The sequence below is a fragment of the Erythrolamprus reginae genome, chromosome 1 (genome assembly GCF_031021105.1).
Source record: "Erythrolamprus reginae isolate rEryReg1 chromosome 1, rEryReg1.hap1, whole genome shotgun sequence".
NCBI lineage: Eukaryota > Metazoa > Chordata > Lepidosauria > Squamata > Dipsadidae > Erythrolamprus > Erythrolamprus reginae.
In genome coordinates, this window is record NC_091950.1 from 416074468 (window position 1) to 416092353 (window position 17886).

The window sequence follows — 17886 nt, forward strand, 5'->3', positions numbered from 1 at the left end:
GAGTTGAAGTCCACACGTCTTAAAGCACTTTGACTGTGGAATTCTGGGAGTAGAATTCCTTGCTAACAAAGGAAATTCTGGAAATTGAAGTCCATACATCAGAGTTGCAAAGATTGAGAAACAAACTCTGTAGCAAATTCCCTAAAATAATTTCACTTTTTTTTAACCTATTTGTTTTGGATAGTCTCACATAACCTTGTTGAAAGCACTGAATGAAACACGGTTTATCTAAATATCAGATTTTCTAGTTTTATTAAAAATTCACAATTTTTTTTTTAATCCAACTTTCCCCCCATTTCATACAGTGAATGGTCTAATATGCACTGGAGGTCACACGAGCTTAGTTTTATTTGAGAACAATAAAAGACCTATGAGAAATTTAATATATAAAGAAAAAAAAAGTAGCAGCTGTTGACTGCATATTTGATCATAAAATTTAAATATTTTGGACTTTCTTTTAAAGACACAAAAATAAAACCTGTGGGATCTATATAAGTCATATTAACAATTCCATTCATGTTGAACAGGACTAAACATTAGCAAAGATGTTAATTTCCCCCCCTCCTCCCCTTAGCCTTGTAACACTTGGTTTAAAAGATTTTCCTGACCTAAGTATTTTGTGCTATAGAATTGTTTATTTGGCAACCATCTGATTTTTTAAAAAAGGTATTGTCTTCTTTTGTCTTGTGTAAACACCATCTCAACAAACTAGCAGAGTGAATGTCCTATTTTACATCTACAGGGAGGTGGGAGGGAATCAAAGGAAAAATAAAGCGAAGATGAACGATTTTGGTTGATTGCTCAAAATACTTTGCTTTTGAACAAGAGGTTCTAAAACAGGATTATTATTATTTTTTGTAAAACATTGAGCTCCTGAATTTTAACATTCGACGTAAACAGTTGACTGTTTTTCCCCCCTAGTTCCATAGAGTCTTTATTTGTTATTTGTTTAGCTTTTATTTTTTTGTGTGTGAAGGTAGAACATTTTATTCATCTTTTCAAGTCATTCTTTTTTAAACATAAAAGTCAAAGAGGACTTCTGTCTTTTGAGGATTATTGGTGTGTGTTGCTCGGAGAAGGTAGAAAGTTGATACTGAGGGCTAACATTTAAATATTTGTTACTCTGGTCATACCCCCCCGCCCTCCCAAAAAACCAAAAATCCCTTCCCAAAAGAACAATAAAATAAACTACATTTTGTCTGCCTGAGAAGCATTTCAGAGGCTTAAAAAGTCTTGTCGTTGTCGTTCAACTTTCAGAGGCAAAATTAACAAGCAATAAAATCATAAATTTTAAAATTGCTAGAATTCTTTTAAGCTGTTCATTTTTTCCCTTTTTCTTCTTATGCACCTTGGCTTGCCTTTTTTCCTCCCCAGTACACTACTCGTTTTCATTTTTCCTGGTGGAAGGTTACTCCTCTCAATTCCTAGAGAGAGATTGTGTTGTGAGCATCCAAGGACACGCCATCCCATAATATATATTGCAGTACCGAAACACTTCACAAGTGTCTTTTTCATTCAGTTTTAAAAACAAACAAACCAGTATTCCTTCATTCTGTTGTGTTAAGGTTGTCCCCCAGTTTATAGCAAAAATTCCCTGGGCTCTGAATAATTCAACTGTTTCCCAAGAATTAAGCTGAATGGGGGGGGGGGAAGCAAAAATAAATGCAGGGCAGAAGGGGGAGAAAAATGTCTGTTTCTTGGAACTCATATCTATACATCTCGGTATGTGCAGGATGGAAATTGCTTGACCCATGTCTTGCAAACAAAGTTCTAGGGGTTTAAAGCTACCATACAACAGCCTCATTCATTTCCGGCGGATGCGACAAGTGGTTGCCGTAGTTACCACCTCCGTTGACCGATATGGAGGAAAATGGAGGACTCGGTCCAAAAACCTCTGCTGACATGGAGTGCAAGGAACCAGGTAAATTGGGCTCCGGACTAGGTGAGTCTCCGGGTGGGTGGGACATGATGTCTGTGAAACGCTGAGCTTCGCTGGAGGGGTGATGTCCAGGTAAAGGATGGTCCATTCCCCCAAGTGGGGTTCCGGATGGTCCTGAGGATGGTACGAAGGGGAGGTCCACTGGGGTCTGCGCTTGGGAAGAGGGAGGTCCTTGCGGGAAAAAATCATAATTGCTTCCGGGCCCGTAATATTCAGTCTGATAATCTAGTGAACGGAGAAGAGAAGGGAAAGGAAGAGATTAATTTATTTCCGTATTTTTCAGAGTATAAGACACACCTTAGTTTTGGGGGAGGAAAATAGGCAGGGGAATCTGACTAGCAGGTATTCATCTAGCTAGTGTCCTAAGTCTGGTCAGCTTCAGCACATTATTTTATCCCTTGGTTAGGGCTGAAAAAGCCTTTTTCAGAGGGAGTAGGAATGAAAGAGCTTGCAAGCTGGGAACATCGTTAGCACCTCGTTAGGGCTGGAAAGAAACTTATAGGGAGCCGCCACGAGTCTACGGAGAGGGGCGGCATACAAATCTAATAAATAAATAAATAAAATAAATAAGTAGAGCAATGAAAAAAAGCCTGCAAAGACTTAGGGCTGGAAAAACATTATTCCCAAGGAGTAACAATGAAAAGCCTGCAAGGTAAGAGCTGGGAAGATAATAAGCATCTAGTCAGGGCTGGAAAGAAAGCTTGGAAAAAGCTACATCCAGAGTATAAGACAGGTCCAAATTTTAAGCCTCTTTTACGGAGGAAAAATGTGCGTCTTGTACTCTGAAAAATATGGTAAATTTATATAGTTGCTCAACTCACAATGACTCTGGGCTGCGTACAGAAATAAAACCATGATACAGGGAGTCCTTAACTTATGGCCATAATGGAGCCCCAAATTTATGTTGCTAAGTGAGATGGTTGTTAAGTTAATGACAGAAGCACCAGCCTGAAGATGACGAGTGGGACCTCGTCGAAATGTCGCCAGAAATTTCTGAATCCTACATGGGAAGAAACCCGAATATACCAAGACTGTCATACCTGTACCTGTGAAAATCTACATATATATTTGTTTTCATAGATTTTCACGGGTATATGTATGTAGATTGTTCTGAGTTCGGGTTTTGCCCCGTGTAATAATTTGAGTGTCTATGCGACGTTTTGGTGAAATCACATTCACCATCATCAGGCTGAAGTTTCAAGCTTCGTGCTGTTGTAAATATTTACAATTTACAATTACAAACATTTATTTATATATATATATATAAACATTTGACATATATATATATATATATATATATATATATATGTCAAATGTTTATATATATATAAATATATATATACATACCATATATATATGGTATGTCAATTTTTTTTAAAAAATTAACTGCCTTGAAATGGTCCTGGGTTGGACCTAGAGGCAAAAAGGAGCTGTGATGTTCCTTCAATATACCAGGGTGATCCGACATAAATATATATATTTTATGTCGGATCACCCTGGTATATTTGAAGGAACGTCACAGCTCCTTCTTGCCTCTAGGCCCAACCCAGGGCCACTTCAAGGCAGTTAATTTATTTATAGCCGACAACTATATTCTATATGTGTCAAATGTTTTTTTAGCCGGAATTATGAAAAGTGGTCATAAGTTTACTTTTTTCAGGGCCGCTGTAACTTTGAACGGTCATTAAATGAACTGTTATAAGTTGAGGTCTACCTGAACAGCCTCACCCGTTAGCTAAAACGTGCTATCCATACATTTTTTAATTCCATTGTTCTCTCCTTTTCCCGGTGCAAATTGGGGGGGGGGGGGAGAGCAACGAACGGGAAGAGAGCTGAAGGCCCTCTGAACCGTAAAATCCAGTTTCTTGGCTGCCATCCCGTCTTGATGTCTACCCATTCCCTCGTGGACCGACCCTGCACGCTTGCTCACCTCCATAGAAAGAAAACGGCCCGTTGGGAATGAGTTCACCCGGCTCCAAACGGTCCACCAGCGGTCTCATGCGGCGGGGGCTGCGGAAAAATGCGTGCCTGCGAGCCCCCAGTGCACTCAGCTGTTTCATGCGCCTTTCCTTAGAACGCCGGTTCTGGAACCAAACCTGCCATGGAAGAGAAGAGAGACAAGAACATCGGGTTGAAAGTTAGTTTTTCCTAGCAATTGGGAAACAATCAGAGAACGTAATGAGCATTAGCATTTAGCATTTAGACTTATATCCTGTTTCCCCGAAAATAAGACAGCGTCTTATATTAATTTTTGCTCCTAAAGATTTGCTACATCTTATTTTCAGGGGATGTCTTATTTTTTTTTTTCAATGAAGAACAATTCACATTTATTGCTGAACAAAAAACCCGAACATTTATTATATACTGTACAGTAATTGTCATCACAAACCAGCATAACCTTCATGGCACCGGACCAGATTATCTCAGGGACCAGTTAGGTCCCACAGAGTGGGCTTCCTCCGGGTCCCGTCAACTAAACAATGTCATTTGGTGGGGCCCAGGGGAAGAGCCTTCTCTGTGGCAGCCCCGGCCCTCTGGAACCAACTCCCCACAGAGATTAGAATAGCCCCCACCCTCCTTGCCTTTCGTAAGCTCCTCAAAACCCACCTCTGCCGTCAGGCATGGGGGAAGTAAGATAATCTTTCCCCCTAGGCTTCTACAATTTATGCATGGTATGTTTGTATGTATGATTGGTTTTATAACAAGGGTTTTTAGCTCTTTTAGTATTGGATTTTTACATTCTGTTTTTATCACGGAGAGTGGCGGCATACAAATCCAATTAATAATAATAATAATAATAATAATAATAATAATAATAATAATAATAACCAGACAAACTGTGAATCCTATCAAGAATTTCTTACTACTACCGTACCATTATTTCCATGTACAACAATTATACTTTCTTCAAGTATATGTTATATAGGTTCTGTTCGGGAATGCTGCAAAACGAAATGTCTCCTACGTCTTTACTTTTGGGAGATGCCTTATATTAGGCAATTCTATGAAACCTCTCCTATGTCTTACTTTCGGGGGTGACTTATTTTCGGGGAACCAGGGATACCGCTTTACAGTGATTTACAGCCCTCTCTAAGCGGTTGACAGAGAGTCAGCTTATTGCCCCCAACAATCTGGGTCCTTGTTTTACCGATCTTGGAAGGATGGACGGCTGAGTCAACCTTGAGCCTGGTGAGATTCGATCTGCCAAACTGCTGGCAGCCGGTGATCAGCAGAAGTAGCTTGCAGTACTGCACTCTAACCACTACACCACCGATGCTCACGTAAGACTGTTTATTTGTTTATTGTTAGAGTTGAAAGGGACCATGCAGATCATCAAGTCCAACCCCCTGCCTGAGCAGGAATCCTAAAGCACCCCAGCCAAGTGGCAGTCCAATCTCCTCTTCAAAGTGTCCAGAGTTGGGGAGTTCACAACCTCAGCAGGCAGGTTGTTCCACTGGTTGATCGCTCTGACCATCAGGAAGTTCTTCCTTACTTCTAGGTTGAATCTCTCCTTGGTCAGCTTCCAGCCATTGTTCCTTGTCTGGCCCTCTGGTGCTCTGGAGAATAGAGTGACCCCCTCCTCTCTGGGGCAACCCCTCATATACCTATATACAGCTATCATGTCCCCTCTGGCCCTCCTTTTCTCTAGGCTATCCATGCCCAGTTCCTGCAATCTCTCTTCGTAAGTCTTGGTATCTAATCCCCTAATCATTTTGGTTGCTCTTTTCTGCACCTTCTCCAGAGTTTCAATGTCTCTTTTAAAGTGTGGTGACCAGAACTGAATGCAATACTCCAGATATGGTCTGACCAGGGCGTAGTAGAGTGGTATTAGTACTTCCCTGATTTTGGAGTGTATCCCTCTGTTGATGCAGCTTAGGATGGTGTTGGCTTTTTTGGCCGCTGCTGCACATTGCTGGCTCATGTTTAGTTGATTATCCACTAAATCAGTTTATGACTATGTATTACTGAGTATGACAAAGATTAATTGCAGATAGAAACCAAGGAGCAAGCATATCATTGCAAGAACGAGAGGTTCAAAACTGTAATTTCTGTAAAGAGAAAAACCACGTTCCCTGCTAGCACTAACGATGTTACCTAGTTGGGTAATGGATCATTTGCAAAAAAATAACCAAGCTCAGAGAGCACCGTCGACCCTCACCAATTCAACCCTGAGCTAAAAATATCCTCTTGCGTTGGTCTTTAACATTTTTTGAAAAGTTAAGGACCCATATTAAAGAAATATTCATTTTGGAAATATATTGGTTTTGGAAGTGAAATAGTTCAGCTGATGGAATTCTCAGACCTCAGAAATTAGGGAGATTTTTGTCCTAGTAGACTGGTTAGTCTCTAAGGATGGCGGAGTTTCAGCTCATTTTTTTTTACTTGAACGACTCCTGAATCTGGTATCAATCTGGGAAGCAATACACAGGATTGATTAAGCCAAGATAATCTTGTGTAACAAGAAGATAAACCATGCACAAACCTTTCAGATTGTCTAGAATGGAATGGAATGGAGTGGAGTAGAGTAGAGTAGAGTAGAGTAGAGTAGAGTAGAGTAGAGTAGAGTAGAGTAGAGTAGAGTAGAGTAGAGTAGAGTAGAATAGAATAGAATAGAATAGAATAGAATAGAATTCTTTATTGGCCAAGTGTGATTCGACACACAAGGAATTTGTCTTTGGTGCATATGCTCTCAGTGTACATAAAAGAAAAGAGACATTTGTCAAGAATTATGAGGTTAAAAACACTTAATGATTGTCCTAGGATAAAAGTAAGCAATCAGAAAACAATCAATATTAATATAAATTGTAAAAATACAAGCAACAAGTTACAGCCATAAGTGGGAGGAGATGGGTGACGGGAACGCGATAAGAAGATTAACAGTAGTGCAGACTTATTGAATAGTTTGACAGTGTTGAGGGAATTATTTGTTTAGCAGAGTGATGGCGTTCGGGGGGAAACTGTTCTTGTGTCTAGTTGTCTTGGTGTGCAGTGCTCTACAGCATCGTTTTGAAGGTACGAGTTGAAACAGTTTGTGTCCAGGATGCAAGGGGTCAGTAAATATTTTCCCTGGCCTCTTTTTGACTCGTGCAGTGTACAGGTCCTCAATGGAAGGCAGGTTGGCAGCCATTGTTTTTTCTGCAGTTCTGATTCTCCTCTGAAATCTGTGTCAGTCTTGTTGGGTTGCAGAACCAAACCAGACGGTTATAGAGGAGCAGATGACAAACTCAATGATTCCTCTGTAGAACTGTATCAGCAGCTCCTTGGCAGTTTGAGCTTCCGGAGTCGGCAGGTGCAAAATTAACTAGCTTTGTAGAGGTTGCTGCAGAGATTTTACTCCAACCCAACTTCTGTACATAAGTTGCTCTCCTTCCTGCAAGAGCCCGCAGAATGCTTCCACATTTATTTTCTCACGTGTCCCTCCATTTGGTCTATCAGGGAAAGCAGAGAACTTAAGAACATAAAGCAGCAACTTTTCTTGAGTGATGGACTGATTGCTGTCTTTCTTTCAAGATAATGCAGAATTCAAATCAGAGATTTGTACGGTTCCTTGCTAATTAAAAAATGGGAATACAATGAAACTCCCATTCATCCCCACTGAATTTCTCCCCCAAACAGAATTCTGTTTTTCTATGAAGAGCGACTGCAGGAATTAGGTATGTCTAGTTTAATGTAGAAAAGAACTAGAGGTGACATGATATCAGTCTTCCAATATCTGAGGGGCTGCCACAAAGAGGAGGATTTTCTAAAGCACCAGAAGACAGGACAAGAAACCGTGGATGGAAACTAATCGAGGAGAGAAGCAACTTAGAACTAAGAAGAAATTTCCTGGCCGTTAGAACAATCCGTGGAACAGCTTGCCTCCAGAAGTTGTGAATGCTCCAACAGTGGAAATTTTTATAAAGATGTTGGATAACCATTTGCCTGAAATGGTATAGGTCAGAGGTGAAATTCAAATTTGTTTTCCAAATGGTTCTGTGCACGTGGCTTGGTGAGGGTGGCAGGGGAAGGATACTGCAAAATCTCCATTCCTTCCCCACTCCAGGGAAAGGATATTGCAAAATCTCTACTCCTTACCCACTCCTGGGGGAAGGATACTGCAAAATCTCAAGGATCGCCTTCTGCCGCACGAATCCCAGCGACCAGTTAGGTCCCACAGAGTGGGCCTTCTCCGGGTCCCGTCAACTAAACAATGTCGGTTGGTGGGGCCCAGGGGAAGAGCCTTCTCTGTGGCGGCCCTGACCCTCTGGAACCAACTCCCCCCAGAGATTAGAATAGCCCCCACCCTCCTTGCCTTTTGTAAGCTCCTCAAAACCCACCTCTGCCGTCAAGCATGGGGGAATTAAGATAATCTTTCCCCCTAGGCTTCTACGATTTAAGCATGGTATGTTTGTATGTATGATTGGTTTTATAACAAGGGTTTTTAACTGTTGCAATATTGGATTTTTACATTCTGTTTTTTGTCACTGTTGTTAGCCGCCCCGAGTCTACGGAGAGGGGCGGCATACAAAGCCAATAAATAAATGAATGAATGAATGAATGAATAAATAAAATAAAATAAAATAAAATAAAATAAATAAATAAATAAATAAATAAATAAATAAATAAATAAAATAAAATAAAATAAAATAAAATAAAATAAAATAAAATAAAATAAAATAAAATCTCCATTCTCTCCCCAATCTGGGGCCAACCAGAGGTGGTATTTACTGGTTCTCCGAACGATTCAAAATAGCCGCTACCGGTTCTCCAGAACCTGTCCCAACCTGCTAGATTTCACCCCAGGTATCGGATCTCCTGTTTGAGCAGGGGGTAGGACTAGAAGATTTCCAAGATCCACTCCAGCTCTGTTATTCTGTATTTTCATTCTTAATTATAATGCAGTCGATCACGTTATAGTTATATGTGCTGCAGATTTATAAGTACAGCGAGGGAGGGCGGCAGGGAGAGAAAACCCCATGATTATAAAGAAGGGACTTGAATATAATCTACCTCTATTAATACTGCACACTTCACCACGTTTGCAATTCCACATCCCACAGAATCATAAATTTGTTGCTTTGTAGAATGAGATGGCTCCCATATAAATGAAATCAATCAATCAATCAATAAATAAAATTTAAATAAATCTGCCAAAGCGCTAAGTAAACTGTGCTACATCTCCACCCCAAACCTATACAGGTTTAACATGCACAGAAGCAAAAAAATCTCCAAAAATCATTGAAATCTCACTCATGCGAGCCTCTTCACATGAGGTTTTGCTTTCTGCACATGTGCAGAAATCAAAGCTCATGCGGGCGCGCACGTGCGTGCCTCCAGGAACCCGCAGCTGCATTCGCATCCTGAAAGTCACTACCGGAACGTAGTACCTTACCATTCCGGTAGCAGGCCATCAGTGGGTTTAACCCTACTCTGTCATCTCTACAGGCGTGCAAGCAAACTGCTTAATGGAAATAATCAGCGGGTTGCAGCAAAAATGTCATAAATTGTGGTCATGTGACTGCTGGACAATGTAAATTTTTGCCTAGTGCCCAAAATGTGGTCATGTGACCACAGGGTGGAGCAGGGTCAGGCCGCCAGAACTTTGAACTTGGATCGTAAGTCATTTTTTTCAGGGTTTTCATAACTTCAAACAACTGCTAAGCAGCCGATTGTAAGTCATGTAGAATCATCTTCTTTTAATGACCTCATAATCCCTTGTGGGGTGGACTCTGGACAACCCGATGGAGCTCAGTGTTTACTGACCAGATGCCCTTCCTGTCACCAATGCGGAATTCTATTCAGCAGATATATTATCATAATTTTGTTTACATTGTTGTTATTGTTGTGAGCCGCTCCAAGTCTCTGGAGAGGGGCGGCATACAAATCTAATAAATTAAATTAATTAAATTAAATAATGCCCAGAGAGAGAAAAAATTATCTGCCTCTACCTAGCATCAAACTCAGAGCCTCCTGATTATGAGGTGAGAGCTCCACTTCTAGGCCATTACACCACTCAAGGATGTCCTGTAGAATGGGATGGATGGATGGATGGATGATTGAATGAAATAAGTAAGTAAGTAAGTAAGTAAGTAAGTAAGTAAGTAAGTAAGTAAGTAAGTAAGTAAGTAAGTAAGTAAGTAAGTAAGTAAGTAAGTAAGTAAGTAAGTAAGCAAGCAAGCAAGCAAGCAGTGTGGTCAGGCGGTAGGAAAAGCAAGTAGGATGCTTGGCTGCATAGCTAGAGATATAACAAGCAGGAAGAGGGAGATTGTGATCCCGCTATATAGAGTGCTGGTGAGACCACATTTGGAGTACTGTGTTCTGTTCTGGAGACCTCACCTACAAAAAGATATTGACAAAATTGAAAGGGGTCCAAAGATGGGCTACAAGAATGGTGGAAGGTCTTAAGCATAAAACGTATCAGGAAAGACTTAATGAACTCAATCTGCATAGTCTGGAGGACAGAAGGAAAAGGGGGGACATGATCGAAACATTTAAATATGTTAAAGGGTTAAATAAGGTCCAGGAGGGAAGTGTTTTTAATAGGAAAGTGAACACAAGAACAAGGGGGCACAATCTGAGGTTAGTTGGGGGAAAGATCAAAAGCAACGTGAGAAAATATTATTTTACTGAAAGAGTAGTAGATCCTTGGAACAAACGTCCAGCAGACGTGGTTGGTAAATCCACAGTAACTGAATTTAAACATGCCTGGGATAAGCATATATCCATCCTAAGATAAAATACAGGAAATAGTATAAGGGCAGACTAGATGGACCATGAGGTCTTTTTCTGCCCTCAGTCTTCTATGTTTCTATGTTTCTATGAAAGAAAGAAAGAAAGAAAGAAAGAAAGAAAGAAAGAAAGAAAGAAATCTCCCCAACCTCTTAGCCACCATAACCTGAGTGATACTGTCATACTGTCTGAGTTGAGGCGTGATCCAGTGAGTAGGTGATTACTGATCTAGTGGGAAGAGATCCTCTGAGCCCTCTGAGCCCCATTTTGAGATCAGGGCCTCGGCTCCTGCAATTCCCTTCTGGCCAAAGGCAGTTGGCTCATTAGAGATTGCTGGAACAACCTAACCATTCATAAAGCAAACTCGGTAGCACCCCAAGGTTTGAAAGTGCTATAAATCAGGAGTGTGAAACTGCCTTTTGCATCTGTTTCTAAAATTTCCTCGAGCAGGACAAAAAAGAAGGGGAAAGTAGAGCACGGAGTTGCATCCATCAGCCCGAGAGTAACATAGAAACATAGAAGTCTGACGGCAGAAAAAGACCTCATGGTCCATCTGGTCTGCCCTTATACTATTTCCTGTATTTTATCTTACAATGGATATATGTTTATCCCAGGCATGTTTAAATTCAGTTACCGTGGATTTACCAACCACGTCTGCTGGAAGTTTGTTCCAAGCATCTACTACTCTTTCGGTAAAATAATATTTTCTCACGTTGCTCCTGATCTTATTTATTTTTATTTTATTTATTGTATTTGTCAAACAAGTATAGAATTTATAGTTTGTATTAACATAACAAGGTATAAAGAAGTGATAAAAAGTGTGCCCCCTTGTTCTTGTGTTCACTTTCCTATTAAAAACACTTCCCTCCTGAACTTTATAGAATAGAATAGAATTTTATTGGCCAAGTGTCATTGGACACACAAGGAATTTTTCTTGGTGCATATGCTCTCAGTGTACATAAAATAAAATATACATTTGTCAAGAATCATGTGGTACGACACTTAATGATTGTCATAGGGGTCAAATAAGCAATGAAGAAGCAATATTAATAAAAATCTTAGGATTTAAGCAACAAGTTACAGTCATACAGTATTTAACCTTTTATTTATTTAACCTTTTAACATATTTAAACATTTCAGTCATGTCCCCCCTTTCCCTTCTGTCCTCCAGACTCTGCAGATTGAGCTCATTAAAGTCTTTCCTGATACGTTTTATGCTTAAGACCTTCCACCATTTTTGTAGCCCATTTTGTAACCTCAATTTTTAAAAATTCTGTTCCCCGCTTTTTCAAACCAGGTGTGAAGAAGTAAACCTACATCTCTGCAGAAGTAATGGCAGAGGTTGGCGGCTTCATCGCTGGAGGTTTTCCAAAATAAACCAGACAAGCTTTTGACCCGGATGGTGGTATGAGTGTCTCCTCCTGCCTAGAGCAGGGGATTGGACTAGAAGACCTCTGTGGTTCCTTCTTACTCTATGATTCTGTCTTAAAAGATGTCATGATGTTTCACCTTAATTTCCTTTGGCCCAAATCCCCAGAGCCACAAATAATCCAGTTTGCAAATTTCAAGCAGTAGAGAGACTTTTACACCAAATAATAATAATAATAATAATAATAATAATAATAATAATAATAATAATAATAATCATCATCATCATCCAGCATAGTGATCTCGTTTGCTGTGTTGTATTGCCACAATAATAATAATAACAACAACAACAACAAAATAAAGAAAAGAAAAAGAAAGTATGGATCATTGACATCGCAATCCCAGGAGACAGCAGAATTGAGGAGAAGCAGCTAGAGAAATTAGTGAAATACGAAGATCTAAAAATTGAGCTGCAACGACTCTGGCATAAGCCAGTGAAAGTGGTCCCAGTGGTACTTGGCACGCTGGGCGCAGTACCAAAGGATCTCAGTGGACATTTGAAAACCATCGGAATTGACAAAATCTCCATCTGTCAATTGCAAAAGGCCGCTTTACTGGGATCGGCAAACATAATTCGCCGCTACATACATGCAAAAAGAATATTGAGACTCTAGAAAAAGTGCAGAGAAGAGCAACAAAGAGGATTATGGAACTCGAGGCTAAAACATATGAAAAACAGTTGCAAGAAATTGGCATGGCTAGTTTAATGAAAAGAAGGACCAGGGGAGACATGACAGCAATGTTCCAGCATCTCAGAAGTTGCCACAAAGAAGAAAGAGTCAACCTATTCTCCAAAGCACCTGAGGGTAGGACAAGAAGCAATAGGTGGACACTAATCAAGGAGAGAAGCAAGTTAGAACTAAGGAGAAATTTCCTGACAGTCAGAACAGATAATCGGTGGAACAGCTTGCCTCCAGAAGTTGTGAATGCCCCAACACTGGAGGTTTTTAAAGAAGATGTTGGATAACCATCTGTCTGAAGTAGTGTAGGGTTTCCTGCCTAAGCAGAGGGTTGGACTAGAAGACCTCCAAGGTCCCTTCCAACTCTGTGTTATTATTAAATTATTAAATTTGTTTGCCACCCATGTCACTTCAATACAGCCTTCTTCTACCAAAGCTTTGTAAAATTATTCTTAAGGTTAAAAGCTTGACTTGGATTGCTGGACCTGATGTAACTTTTTTTTTTTGCTCCTGACTTCCCAGAAAGTCATAACAAACTTTTCTAATCTAACATTATAGTGTTTAACCACTGAAGAAATTTTAAATGGAATCCGGGGGATGGTAGAGGACAGGAAGGCCTGGAGAAACGTCATCCATGGGGTCATGATGGGTCTGACACAACTTTGCTATTAACAACAACTTTTCTTGCAAACCAAAGTGACTCTTTAAGCTTATAGTTAAATACGTTGGACATATCCAGAAAATGTGATTAATTCAATCATCGCATCAAAAGGCTTGTGTGGACAGAGCCATTGGGTTAGATCTTGATTGCGTTTAGAAGGTGAGAAAATTTCAGTTGTGCGCCTTCCATGCATTTATCCCCCCTCTCCCTTTGCCCCAAAGGGTCTTTGCATCCCTAGATAATCCTACCATATGGGAGATGGGGGGTGGGGGGGCTTCTTTCAATCAGACCTCTGACTACTTGAAAGTAAAATGGGCTTTGTTTGGTTTAGGATTTGCATTTTTCACCGAATTGCACCAAGGACAACTTCCTTGTGTGTCCAAACATACTTGGTCAATAAAGAATTATATTCTATTTTAAGAATCAAGGAATTGTAGAACTGTAAAAGATTCTAAAGAGTCAGATAGGAGGACCATCAATCATCCTCAGGAGATGACTGTCCAGTTTTAAAAACAAAACAAAAACATTTCAGAGACATAGAAGATTGACTGCCGAAAAAGACCTCATGGTCCATCTAGTCTGCCCTTATACTATTTCCTTTATTTTATCTTAGGTTGGATATATGTTTATCCCAGGCATGTTTACATTCAGTTACAGTGGATTTACCAACCACGTCTGCTGGAAGTTTGTTCCAAGCATCTACTAATCTTTCAGTAAAATAATATTTTCTCACGTTGCTTCTGATCTTTCCCCCAACTAACTTCAGATTGTGTCCCCTTGTTCTTGTGTTCACTTTCCTATTAAAAACACTTCCCTCCTGGACCTTATTTAACCCTTTAACATATTTAAATGTTTCGATCATGTCCCCGCTTTTCCTTCTGTCCTCCAGACTATACAGATTGAGTTCATTAAGTCTTTCCTGATAAGTTTTATGCTGAAGATCTTCCACCATTTTTGTATCACGTCTTTGGACCTGTTCAATTTTGTCAATATCTTTTTGTAGGTGAGGTCTCCAGAACTGAACACAGTATTCCAAATGGGGTCTCACCAGCGTTCTATACAGCGGGACAGCTTGCAATCTCCATTTAGATTTAGAACCATAGGCATGGAAGGAACTTTGGAGGTCTATCAAATGAAGCTAGCACAGGGGTGGGCAGAGCCTCACGCTCCCTTTGCGACCAGCTTTCCAACGACCGATAGGCATGAACGAATTGTGAGCATTTCGCCCCTGAGCTAGCAGAACTATTATTGGATGCCATAAACCTACCCCTCTAGATGGCCTTCGGGCCTTTAATCAGCGACTAAGATGATTAAAGGGCTGGAGACTGAAACGTATGAAGATTGGTTGCAAGATTTGGATATGGCAGGTCTAGGGAAAAGAAGGACCAGGTTGAATGTGTTCTACTACAGGTTTAAAAGGAAACTACAGCGGACCAGAATATCTCCGGGACTGCCTTCTGCCGCACGAATCCCAGCGACCGGTTAGGTCCCACAGAGTTGGCCTTCTCCGGGTCCCGTCGACTAAGCAATGTCATTTGGCGGGACCCAGGAGAAGAGCCTTCTCTGTGGCAGCCCTGACCCTCTGGAACCAGCTCCCCCCAGATATCAGAGTTGCCCTCACCCTCCTTGCCTTTCCCAAGCTCCTTAAAACCCACCTCTGTCGTCAGGCATGGGGGAATTGAAATTTCCCTTCCCCCTAGGCTTATAGAATTTATACATGGTATGCTTGTATGTATGAGTGGTTCTTTAAATTGGGGGTTTTTAGATTGTTTTTAATATTAGATTTGTTTACATTGTCTTTTTATATTGTTGTTAGCCGCCCCGAGTCTTCGGAGAGGGGCGGCATACAAATCTAATTAATAAATGAATGAATGAATGAATGAATGAATGAAAAAATAAAATAAAATAAAATAAAATAATAAAATAATAAAATAAAATAAAATAAATAAATACAGCCACCTATCTCCACAACTTCCATCCCAAACACATCAACAACAGCCAAATTTCCTACAACTGAGATTACAACCCCTGGTGACAGTGAAGGGCTACCAAAATGTTAACTACCACACTGTGGGCGTGGCTTATGCAGGACACCCTGCATTTTCTTTCAACATCTTTCAGTGCAAATTGGGTGCTTTGGGGTGGAGCTCCGTTTTCGCTACCCCACTGGGTTTCCACCCTGTCCAGGCAGTAGCCCACCCCTGCCTGGTGATCACAGAAAAGGAAGTGAAAGATCTATTTCACAGACAGAAGCCAGGAAAAGCACCAGGCCCAGACAAGACAACTCTTGCTTCCTTAAAAGTCTGTCCTGACCAATTGGCCTCCATCTTCACCAAAATCACTAGAGATGTGCTATGTTCCTTCTTCCTTCAAATGCTCCATTATCATCCAAGTGCCAAAGAAGCCCTTCGTCGAGGAACTGAAGGACTACAGACAGTGAAGGGCTACCAAAATGTTAACTCCCACACTGTGGGCGTGGCTTATGCAGGACGCCATGCATTTTCTTTCAACATCTTTCAGTGCAAATTGGGTGCTCTGGGGTGGAGCTCCATTTTCACTACCCCACTGCGTTCCTCCCTGTCCGGGCAATAGCACACCCCTGACTACAGACCAGTTGTTCTAACATCTGTAGTTATGAAAACCTTTGAAAGGCTAGTGATGTCCCACTTGAAAACCATCACGGATCCATTATTAGACCCCCTGCAATTCGCATATTGAGCAAATAGATCAGATGATGCTGTTAAGTGTTGGTTATGACCTATAAAGCCCTTCATGGCACCAGACCAGATGATCTCCGGGACCGCCTTCTGCCGCACGAATCCCAACGACCAGTTAGGTCCCACAGAGTTGGCCTTCTCCGGGTCCCATCGACTAAACAATGTCGTTTGGCGGGACCCAGGGGAAGAGCCTTCTCTGTGGCGGCCCCAGCCCTCTGGAACCAACCCCCCCCCCAGAGATTAGAATTGCCCCCACCCTCCTCGCCTTTCATAAGCTCCTTAAAAACCACCTCTGCTGTCAGGCATGGGGGAACTGAGATATTCTTTCCCCCTAGGCCTCTACAATTTATGCATGGTATGTTTGCATGTATGTTTGGTTTTATAAATAAGGGTTTTTTAGTTGTTTTAGTATTGGATTGTTACATGCTGTTTTTATCACTGTTGTTAGCCACCCCGAGTCCACGGAGAGGGGCGGCATACAAATCCAATAAATGAATGAATGAATGAATGAATGAATGAATGAATCAATGAATGAATCAATGAATGAATCAATGAATGAATCAATCAATCAATAATATGGCTCTGCACTACATCGAACAACATCTTGAATCTCCAAAGACCTATGCAAGGGTCTTCTTTGTAGACTTGAGTTCAGCATTCAATACTGAACATTTTTCTAAATAAATTAAATCAGCTAGTGGAACCTGAACACACTTGTAGTGGATCACAAGCTTCCTAACAGACAGGAAGCAGCAGATGAAGCTAGGCAAAATCACATCAGATACCTGTGCAATTAGGCTGTGTACTCTGAGCCACTTATCTTCTCTCTATACAACAATGACTGCATATCAAATGATCCATCTGTTAAACTACTGAAGTTTGCTGATGATTCAAAAGTGATTGGTCTCATTTGAGACGATGATGAAACTGCATAAAGATGGGAGGTTGAACAACTAGCCTCACGGTATAACCAGAACAATCTGGAACTGAACACACTCAAAACCGTAGAAATGGTAGTAGACTTTAGGGGAAACCCTCCCATCCTATCACCTCTCACAATACTAGACAACACAGTATCAACAGTAGAGACATATCTCAAGACCTAAAGTCTGCGGAGAGGGGCGGCATACAAATAATAATAAAATAAATAATATCAAAAACGTCATAAAAAAAAACACAACAAAGAATGTCCTTTCTGCGCCAACTCAGGAAGCTCAAACTGCCCAAGGAGCTGCTGATACAGTTCTACAGAGGAATCGTTGAGTCTGTCATCTGCACCTCTATAACTGTCTGGTTTGGTTCTGCAACCCAACAGGACCGACACAGACTTCAGAGGAGAATCAGAACTGCAGAAAAAGCAATTGCTGCCAACCTGCCTTCCACTGAGGACCTGTATACTGCATGAGTCAAAAAGAGGGCGGTGAAAATATTTACTGACCCCTCACATGCTTGACATAAATTATTTCAACTCCTACCGTCAAAATGTCGCTATAGAGCACTGCACACCAAGACAACTAGACACAAGAACAGTTTTTATTTATTTATTCGATTTTTTTATGCTGCCCTTCTCCTTAGACTCAGGGCGGCTGAGTTAGCAACAATGTTCCCTCTAATTTTTTTTCAGTGTGGGCAGAAAAGTATAGTGTCTGAGCGGCAGTCCCCTTGGGACTGGGCGGCATATAAATAAATGAATGAATGAATGAATGAATGAATGAATAAATAAATAAATAAATCCCTTCTTTTTTATTAAAA

The 17886-nt window shown here is 40.8% G+C and overlaps 1 protein-coding gene across 1 annotated transcript in view; it reads right to left on the reverse strand.

Moving 5' to 3' along the window:
- Window positions 1–231: 231 nt before the first annotated feature.
- LHX1 (LIM homeobox 1) overlaps window positions 232–17886 on the reverse strand; it is a gene marked incomplete at its 5' end in the record, with an annotated part of 68061 nt that continues 50406 nt past the window's right edge. The window contains 2 exons of the mRNA XM_070730791.1: window positions 232–2164; window positions 3870–4035. Coding sequence (XP_070586892.1) covers window positions 1785–2164; window positions 3870–4035 — 546 coding nt within the window. The remainder of the gene's footprint in view (window positions 2165–3869; window positions 4036–17886) is intronic.